Source organism: Montipora capricornis, chromosome 3 (assembly GCF_036669925.1).
Source record: "Montipora capricornis isolate CH-2021 chromosome 3, ASM3666992v2, whole genome shotgun sequence".
Taxonomy (NCBI): domain Eukaryota; kingdom Metazoa; phylum Cnidaria; class Anthozoa; order Scleractinia; family Acroporidae; genus Montipora; species Montipora capricornis.
Window position 1 is genome coordinate 30,191,747 of NC_090885.1, and position 10,725 is coordinate 30,202,471.

Genomic DNA, 10,725 nt, shown 5'->3' on the forward strand with positions numbered 1-10,725 from the left:
GTTTATCCCTGTAGAATCAAGTACTGAAATCTCAATTCCTTGTAAAAACCTGTGTCTTTCTTTTTTTTTTTTTTTTTTTGGTGGGCTAGGTATCGGAGAGCCTGAACATTTATGCATGCGCTGAGGAAATGTTTGAACAAGAGAGAAAAATGCAGTACATCCATACATGGCGCTGGAGCGTCGTACAAAACGAGTCATCCCGGGATTTCGGTCCGTGCGATCGTTTTTGGACGCAGTTGGCCCTTTGCTGCTTTCTGCTAACGACCTCGCCTCCTGGTATGGCATCATAAGGGAAGGATATGTCGGCCCCTAAACCATATGAGACAAATCCCACGCTTACTCACAACTTCAGACCGCCATTGTCATTACAATTTAGAGTAAAGGCCGAGCCAAACCCTCGCAACATTTCAACGCAACATATTGCAACATTGTTGCGCACAACATGTTGCATACGTTTGGCCACCCTGTTGCGATATGTTGCGATATGTTGGAACATGTTGGATGATGTTGGATCAAATGTGAAAATGGTCAAATGTTGCGTGCAGCATTTTGGATGTTGCATGATGTTGTACTCTTTTGGCCACGTTCACGCAACACTGTTGCGCTAGGGTATGCGCGTTAGGTCCACTTCTTGTGCGCCAGCGGCCTGGGGCACATGAACATTGACATTTTGCCTAGAAAATAATGAAAATGTTGCGTGCGTTTGGCCACACCGTTCAACACATTTAGCAACATCATGCAATAATCAATGATGAAATGGTATATGAAGTGAATCATATATGAACTGCGGATATGAAATCAAGTGAAGCTATGACATTCGCAGTTACCAGCGCAATTTTTGCAATGGCGTAGAGAAGCCTGAAAAATTCAGGACTTCAACGGGGTTTGAGCCCGTGACCTCGCGATTCCGGTGCGACGCTCTAACCAACTGAGCTATGAAGCCACTGACGTTGGGAGCTGGTCATTTGTGGGTTCTAATGGTCCCGTGAGGAATGAATCAATGATGAAATGGTATATGGGAACCCACAAATGACCAGCTCCCAACGTCAGTGGCTTCATAACTCAGTTGGTTAGAGCGTCGCACCAGAATCGCGAGGACATGGGTTTAAACCCCGTTGAAGTCCTGAATTTTTCAGGCTTCTCAACGCCATTGCAAAAATTGCGCTGGTAACTGCGAAGATCATAGCTTCACTTGATTTCATATCCGCATTTCATATCTGATACATTTAATATACCATTTCATCATTGATTCAGTCCGCACGCGACCTATTGCCCCCACATATGAACATCCCCCAAGGTCAGTGGCTTCATAGCTCAGTTGGTTAGAGCGTTGCACCGGAATTGCGAGGTCACTGGTTCAAACCCCGTTGAAATCCTTGCAAAAATTGCGCTGGTAACTGCGAAGATCATAGCTTCACTTGATTTCATATCCGCAGTTCATATATGATTCACTTCATATACCATTTCATCATTGATTCATTCCTCACGGGACCATTAGAACCCACAAATGACCAGCTCCCAACGTCAGTGGCTTCATAACTCAGTTGGTTAGAGCGTTGCACCGGAATCGCGAGGTCACGGGTTCAAACCCCGTTGAAATCCTGAATTTTTCAGGCTTCTCAACGCCATTGCAAAAATTGCGATGGTAACTGCGAAGATCATAGCTTCACTTGATCATGCAACAATGTTGCAAGATGTTGCGTTGAAATGTTGCGAGCGTTTGGCCAGGCCTTAAGATTTCGATCGCTTATATATTCAAGAGAAAAGTCATTTTAGCTATTATATGGTAAGCACTGGAGTCTCAGAAGGTAACATACACACGCTTAAACTTTATTTCGTCTCGAGTTTCACAATAAATACAAGAGCTAATATCTTCGAGGCATTACATTTAGAGCTAAAATGCATAGCATATACAGGTACATAACTAAATACACAATATTTAAAGATGTATTACTTTAAAAAAAACTCTCTACGAAATGCAGCACTTGATTGTCTTTTAAAACCAGTAAACTCAGTGGTACGGATAAAATCAGATAGCGCGTTCCGCAACTTAGCTGATACGCAAGAAAAATCACTCTGAAAACCATGACTGGTTGTTCTAGGTTTATTGAGGGACAGAATGTAATTTCTGCGAAGATCATGCGTGAGAAGAGGACGGGAGAGAAAACGCATCTTTCACATAAGCAGGAAACGCCTCTAAAGAAACGACAACAGCGTTACGTTTATACAGTAATATGAGGAAATTTTGAATGCGCTTATTGCACGGAAATGTAGAGTTTGATTTAAGTGGTAAGAGGACAGGTAATTTGCAAACATAAATCTCAGTATTCTCTTATTTACATTATACCGTTCCTTTTATTTGACAAGAAATTACGAAAGGCCATTTGCTTGCTACGAGAATAACAGCGAAAAAAGCACTACTTTGTCGCGAATTTTCTACAATAAAAGCTTGTTCAGAAATCAAGAGTCTACGTTAACAACACACACCCGGGCTATTCCTTAGTATTTGGCTGGAAATCTTCTTCTCACTACTTTATTCCCTGGGCGCGCTTCAGCCATTTGATGAGGGCCAGTCTCCGCTTGCTTTTCACGTGCTTGGTTCATGCCAAAAAATAATTCAGGGTAATAACATTTAAATATCCACATGTTTATTTCGATTGATGCGTTCTGTTTTTTGGGAACTCGATTGGGGGAGAGGGGGGGAGAGGGGGAAAAGACTCGCATATGAATGGGGAGGGGAAGCTCGTCGTCTCGCTTACGGGTTTAGATTTCGGATTTTTGTCTCACTTCAGGTGTTCTGGGCAAAACGCCATCATATGTAGCCGTGACGATAACCTTTAGGGTTGCACGTGAAGTAATATAGAAACATGCATTTACTTTTTTTAAAATGGTTTCTAATATAGGGGCCAAAAGGAGCCTGGGCCACACCCAAATTGGTTTCCTTTAGGGGTTTAATTCAAAATTTCCGACGATTGTCCCCGCCCCTTCATATGCAAAGTTTCTTCCCCGGTGTTTTTATATACGCAGCATTCTCTCGATTTCGTATGGTAACTACGACATCAGAGTGGAGGTTTTCACCAGCGAAGAGAGAGAGAGAGAGAAAGAGAGAGAGAGAGAGAGTATCTCTTGGATGTAATAACAATGATGAAAGATCCAATTTTGTTTTTACTGCCAAGAGTTATAGAAGAAAGGTTGAGTGTTTGTTTTGTAATTTTATTCTTTCCTCGTGCAACAGACTAACCCTAAAATCTGTTTATAATGTTCTTCAATGTATCATCTGTGCATACAATATTTCCCCTAAAACCTGGACTTTGGTGCGTGTTTCAGTTTCTGGAGGAGGACCCCTTTTTTCACGGGATTCCTTAGGATTTTTAAAATATGGTAACTAAATACCAAGGGGGGTCAGCCCACGTTTTAAGCCTAGATTTCAAGAAGGACCCCTGTTTTGTTAGTTTGTTTGTTTGTTTGTTTTTATTAATGTTTTGCAGTATAAAAAATTTTATTCACACGCTGAGATCCCTTGATCCAACCCTATGAGGTCCAATCTGTCAGTTTTGAACGTGCATAAAAGTAAGTTTCGTTTCACCGCTTTCTTAGAGAAAATTTGAAAAAGAGTTAACTCATGGATTCTCTTTTTATCTTCCAAAAACGTTTTCACACTAAATTAAGTTCTACGAGATAATTTTTTTTACCCTACGTATTAGGAAACAGAATTTAATGGGGTTTATGAAATTTTATACGAGGTAAACGAATTAAATTCTTAAGATATTTTATCAAAAATTGAATTTTCGAGGTTCTTTTTGGCAGCGCTGCACCGTTGCCATGGCAACAGCTAGGGGCTGAAAGGATCGACAGTGTTGAAATTGTTTTCAGTTGAAAAGCCACTGTTACCCGTGGAAAACCCTTTGGAGCCTCCCGATGCACCATAACTGCCATAGTCATACAGATTGCTCATCAAACAGCAACATTTGTTCTCGTCTTGTGATACCTGCAAAGATTTAGCGTGGACAGTCGCCACAGCAATGATGAGCTCAGTTCCAAAATAAGCAACCGCGGTAGCCGGCCACAAAACAGCGAGACAAACAAGACAATGGCTGTTGATGATTTTGCCGAAAAACGCAGGTTCGAGCTTAGCAAACCTCTTCTCAAAATCTTATCATCTGGCCAAAAAGAACTTAAGCTGTCCCAAACATTGTTTACAAGTGCATTCGTTGCAGATAAATGAACTGCAATCCAATATAAATTTATACGGTGTCCAGAGTTCGGTTATAAACTTAACATGTCTGAAAAAATAAACCTGATGACAAGAAGCCTCGCCAGGATGTCTGCTGTAAGCTTAAATGGCAACGTTGGCAACGTGGTGTCTGATTGATAAAATATGCCAGAATCTCTGTCAACGCGGAATTGGGAATTGCAAACGTTTTCTGGCCTTCCTCGTTTTTTTAGCGAGTTTTACAAAATATGTGAGGCATCGAGGCATGCATTAAGAAGGAAAACATTACCTGAAAGTTTTGTATCTCGCTTTATTTCGCTCAGCTTTTAACCTCTGGCTTTTAACGGTGTTCTTCATTGAAATTTTCTCTTCAGGTTCCTTCCTCGGCTTCTCTCGAGGGTTTCTGCGCTTAAATTTCTCAAATTTCGTCGCCTCGTCTCTCGTGCTCTTTCCTGCTCTTTATCCCGTTGCTCATCACTAATAGTAAAAACTCTTTTTCAAAAGTGACGTAGGTCAGTGGGCTGCATTCCCGAGACTCCCCTCCCTTCTCTTTCTTAGTCTCCCATCCTTCTCCCCCATGCAGAGTCTGACGGACTGACGGGCGCTCGGTCAACCACATGACAACCAAACGAAAGAAAGGTTGCCCATATCCTCTTAACTATGAGGCTCTGCCCCAGCCGCTCCCCTATAATTTGCATGTTGCATGCAGGTCAGTTAACAATTTCACGGCAGTTAATGTTGTTCTAAATTGTCACCTTACTTGTTATTGGGCCAAAAGACAGGAAAAGGATCCACATCAATGTGTGATTCCCCGCACACTAGTAGGTCTAATCTATCGCTTGTCATAGTTGTATTAAGCGGTACAGAATAGAGGAATTTTAGTTTGATTGTGGTCAGTGGTTTGGAATACCGATCTCTCACGAAAAGATGAATGAATATACAAACTTTGGATGCAAATGATCATTAGATCTTGGACTAATCAAAATTCTGAGATTTTCTGACAGACTACAGACTAAACATATTTACCGAAGCCGAAAAGCAAGCAACTTTCTAGACACGACGAAGTTCCTGATTATCGAATTGGGTTATGTTGTAAGGAAAAGTAGAAAAAAAAAATAAGGATCAGCACTCTATGATTGTTTCTCTGCCTCCTGAAATCTAGGAATGGAAGACAAATTGTCCGTAATTGTAATTGCTCTATTTTGAGACCTTTTCACTTCTCTCATGATTGAAATGAGGTCCAGGGTTTGCCAGCGCTTGGAAAGAACTTCGAAAATGATTCCCACAGCATCACTACCACAATACACCACATGAAGACTTTCAGAAATGTTTCTCTGTGTTTCGTCGTCACGAAGTATTCTCCATATTTTGGGTGTTAACAAAACCTTTGCTTCAGTTGGAAAAGATTCCAACGTCTTGATTGCAATGTCGGTAATCGAATCCACGTGACCGAATCCTTGCATCATTTCATCAGTGTTCATTTGAAACAGGAACAAAAGAACACTTTGGTTACCTATAAGGAAAAACGAAGCTCTTAAGTCTTAATTCAGAACAACGATGTTCGGAATCAATTCACAAATAATTTGGAGACATACGGTATTATGCAACTCAACCAAAGCATAGTGTCAAAGTGTATAACCCCTTTTTATTGTGATAGTGGGACACGAAAGCGCGGGAATTGTCCTGTATCATTTCTGAATTTTTTATCGAAAACTCAACCATAGTAAACTACGCAAGTAATTTCATTTAACTTCTTCTTAACTATCACAGTCAACGCTCTCAAGTTTCTTGTTTAATTTCCTGAAAATATTTATGATACAAACACGAAAAAACTCGTCGCAAATTGCCCTAGAAAGAAGCAGTGACAATTTCGTAACGTCTGGGTTTTAATGACACCATTTCTGGCGCACATTTACATCAAATTTACAGTCTGTCTTTGTCTTGTCTTTTCGTGTCGGTGGGAGAGAAATTTTATGCGCAACGCCGTGTTTAGCCAGTCTCTTCTCTAGTCTCTCTCCTTTCAGCTTTAATATTGAGTACTGAGTTATTTACAGAAACATGGCAAAATTTTGTAGCTTCTTTGTATGATTCTTCTGCTGTTGAACATGTCTTGATTTGTAATAATATTAGTATTGGTCTCTTAGCTGTCGCCATTCAAGACGATGCTCCTCATCCAAATCACAGGGTGCTACTCCATAGTCTTATAGACTGAAGGATGCCACAACAGCAACAATAATAATAATAATATTATTATTATTATTATTATTATTATTATTATTACTATTATTATTAAGAATATTAGAATATTTAGTATTCAGTGTATGTGTGTTTTGCTTGTTTGTTTCTTTGTTTTATTTGTCGAAATTTTAAATACTCAAAAATAACTATTTATGGCTATATTTTGCGTACCGACCTGCTAGACTATCTGCCTGGTCTTTTTGGCCCACAAGGTTATTCCAGGCAGCTTGTACTAAATACCTATATATTTCTGCTTTCATTTCTCGTAAAAAGTAATTAATCATATCGGTAGAAGGATTGTTGTTGTTGTTGTTGTTGTTGTTATCTTTCTGTCTACCGATGAAGCTGAGTATTGAAAGAGCAAAATATTAAGTTTACATCTCACCTCTTTCTTGACTCCATTTCTCGCAAACTAGCGAAAGTTTGGCTTTAAATTTTTCCTTTTCCGGGAGTATTTGTTCTTCCTCCTGTGTTATCATGACCTCGATGATGTTTTTCTTTCCAAGTAAAGCTTCCCGTTCCCGTTTTAGGCTTCTAACTTCATTTGTAGGGTCTCCGAATCGAAATTTCCGCCTAGTTGGTTTGGTGAAAGTAACTTCGTCGATATCAGGACCAACGTTCGAAGCCTTCCGTGTTTCCGGCATGTTATGCCATTGCTTTAGACGATGATCATTTCTGTCTATGGCCTCTTCAATTCTGTACCTCTCGGTTTCCAGGTGATACCTTTCTTCTGTCACTAAGCAATTTGTTGCAACGCTGCAAATTTTGCTTCCTGGACAGACCTTCTCGAAAAGATCAGTGATTATTTCGGTGCTGCGTACAATGTTGTCCTCGTTATCAATGATCAAAACTTTCGCCTTGCTGTAAATCGTTGTCGGCCGATTACTGCCATTCGGTAACTTTGCCATCTCTGTCAGCGGAAGAGCAGGACGCAATGTACGAGGTTTCGCTTTCTCAAGAAGGTCAACGAGATCATACAGCTGCAAGGCCTTACAGACATCTTTCAACAAGTTGATGGGAGTATCTGGAAATAATTGTCCAATAACTTGCGTCCTCATTCCAGGGAGTTTCTTGTGTTGATCTAGTCCAAATGACTTATAAAACATATCCCGTGAAACTAGATCAAGGTCCAGTCTTCTGGTCAGCTCCCAGACTATTTCTTCACTAACGTCTTTCAAACAGAGATCATGGGGGAATTCTTAGAAGAGAAACACAACCAAAGTTAATATTCGCCATTATTATTCACTAAGAATCCGAAGGTATACTACATTCTAAGCAAATTTTCCAATTATATTCAAGGTTTTCATGAAATTTATAACTGGAGTTTAGATGTCACAAGTTTCTAATTGGATTACCCTGACAAAACACGCTGTTGCAAGTGAACACAAAGTGCAATTGAACTTTAAGTGCTTGGTTCCTACAAACATAATCGAAATAGAATACTTCTCCAAGGATAGCTCATAAAAATGTAATGATAATGATAATGATAATATTTAACAAGTGAATAACAAATAGCATAGAAACTCAGCTCGCAAGAATAGTAACAAAATTCTTTCGGATATCCCAGAAAATTTTTAAAGGAACGAGGCAGGATAGAATGTTCTCTTTTGTTTTCAGTGCGGCGTAAATAAGATGCAAGGTGGTTTCTGCAATCCCGCACCGTAGTGTGGAAATTCGCACTCCGAATATGAAAACTTTGGGACCTGGGAATTCACGAGCTGATTAAGTCTCCGAAAATGAAATCAACGTTACTTTTTTCATTGAAATAACAACGTATTCAACTTTCGAAAACCAAAAGGATTACATTGTCTATAATACAAAATTTCCAAGGTAGCATTTACGCCTATGGAACAGATTATACCGAAATGTCCCAATGGGTTCCCCCGTTTTATTCATTTTTTTGTAAAGACAATGGCATCGAGTGGTTTCCACTTCGCCGGGCGAGCAACTGTCTACATCTTTTCCGTGAGTATTGAAAGAACTGACAGCCTTGACACCAACAGAACCGGTGTTTTATTTTTTCAGAATGCCTCTCACTCGTTAAATTTATCAAATGAAGCGGAAACTTAACAAAAAGTCAAGACAGTAAAGACAAAAGGCATGGCGCGACTAAAAAACACTACAGCCTTACCGCTTCTTTCTTCCATTTCAAGTTCAGATAGTGCGCTACGAGTTTCCTTTCCACTGTCACTTGTTTCTGTTTTCACACTACGTGCATCGTCTGCTCCTTCTAAATATTTTTGAACGAAAGCCGTTTTTTCCTCGTCCAAATATCTGGGCTGCTCTCCTTTGTGGCCGTCGGGACCTTTATCCTGGCACTTGACCTCTATTGTGTTAGGTAACTCGGATTGAATTATGCCATCTTTTACCTCGTCAATTGCAATTTCTTCGAAGAAAAACAAAACAAAATCGTTTAATTTTTTCCATGAATTTTATGGTCCGCGCCATTTCCCTAATGCTATGGTATGACGACCTGTTTGGTTGTTACTGTACCGACATTTGCGGTGATGTTGGTAAGATTGATTAAATTACCGCAATAGGTTTGCGCAGTGGTGAGAGCAATTACCTTTCACCGCCCCATGTAAAGCAAGGAAATGTGTGCTAATGGGGATTGGGGGTTGGGGGGGGGGGGGGGATCATGCACACAAAAGTATGCAGAGAAGGAATAAAAAAAGGAAGCTATTTCGGAAGTATCTTTAAAAAATGTACATCACTAATCCGGGACGGTCATTGAAAAGTAGAGCTTTGGTTATCACTGGTTGTGATTCCATTGAATATCGTAGAATAGGATTTAATGATAGCTTAACAAGCACTACTTTCATACTCTCACGGGCAATTAAACATATTTTATCTGGACCTGAAACGCGATCAGTCATTTGCCATTATTAAAACTGAATCTAATCCCGCGATTCAAGTATTAAGAAGGTAGATTTTGTGTTATGCCCAAAGTTTATTAGACTTAAGATATTGATTGCTATCCTGGCAAAAGCCAAGTCCTTGTACCCTAACTTATAAATATACATATAGTGGAGTGTTGCCAAAAGCAGCAACCTCTATATGCTGCAAACATAAGACAAGTAAAACTATCCTGTGTCCAACTAAATGTCATCACCAATTTAGAGGAATGCATTCGCCATCGAATCCTTCAAACAAACTTGCCGAAAGTTCTTAACATAACTCCTGGGTAAATCACATGTACAAAGCAGACGTGTAATTTTTAGCTGTTTTCTAGTGTCTGTTGTTGTGAAGACCGCAAGTGAGTGAGAGAGATGTATTAACCGTGAAAAAAGCTAATTTTCACTGAGATAAACCGGCGCAGTTGCGAACGTTATTTGAGCCTTAACGAAAGGAAAGCCTTAAACGGTCGGGATTTTAACTCATAGAACCCGCTCAACTAATACACTTTAATCAGATTTCAAAACAGTCGAATACGTTTCTTTCCGCAGTTGATATATATATATATATATGGCTTGCATAAGTAGTGTTTATGTTCACATACCCTGCGAGTTTATTACAGGCTCACGAAATGACCAGATTCTAGTTGGCTTGATAGTTCAATTGGTAGAAAAGACAAGTCATACATTCATATCTCGTGCAAGCCCCTTTTCAGGGTTTCCTTCTGTTGCTGCTCAAATAACGTTTGTCACTGCGATGATCTAGAGGTTTAAAAAATATATATTCTTTCACTGAACAGTAGGTCACGTACCTTCTTTTTCAACTTTTGTCAGATAAGCAACAGCTTCTTTGAATTCCTTTTCGTCGATGTACACAGACACTATCACGTCCTCTCCATCGGCCAGCTCTCTGATTTCATCCGTCACCAAAAAATCTTGAAGATTTCTCTGCAGTACACCGTTACAATATCGTTGCCATAATTCCTGGAGAGCTGAGCTGGTTTCTGCCTGAACCGTGAAGCAGACAGACCCCTCACTTATCGATCGCAGTGCAGTAGCTGTAGGCAAAGCGGCAACGCTAAATGCTTCGACAAAATCCTCAAGACTGGAGCACTTGTGCAAGATCAATCCAGTACAACCTACCAAAAGCACACCGCTGATCGTTCGAAAAGTACAGTGGACTCTAACTCCTGTTGGCAGAAAGAAACACGATAATTTATTTGGTCAGTTATACCTAAACGACAACTTAAATGAATGACGAAATAGACAGTGCAGCTAACCAATTTTTTGAGAATATTTGTTTCTTTGGGGCCATTCACGAATTTACTTTTTATTAAGGCTGGATCTAACGCAAAATGACACGTACACAAAGGTAAAATA

General features: G+C 39.9%; 1 protein-coding gene across 1 annotated transcript in view; it reads right to left on the bottom strand.

The window, feature by feature from the left end:
- Window positions 1-5,009: 5,009 nt before the first annotated feature.
- LOC138040075 (uncharacterized) overlaps window positions 5,010-10,725 on the bottom strand; it is a 25,965-nt gene continuing 20,249 nt past the window's right edge. The window contains exons 6-9 of the mRNA XM_068885864.1: window positions 10,158-10,535; window positions 8,583-8,837; window positions 6,837-7,649; window positions 5,010-5,726 (exon numbers count right to left, since the gene is read on the bottom strand). Of these exons, the coding sequence (XP_068741965.1) occupies window positions 5,344-5,726; window positions 6,837-7,649; window positions 8,583-8,837; window positions 10,158-10,535 (1,829 nt within the window). The 3' untranslated portion in view covers window positions 5,010-5,343. The remainder of the gene's footprint in view (window positions 5,727-6,836; window positions 7,650-8,582; window positions 8,838-10,157; window positions 10,536-10,725) is intronic.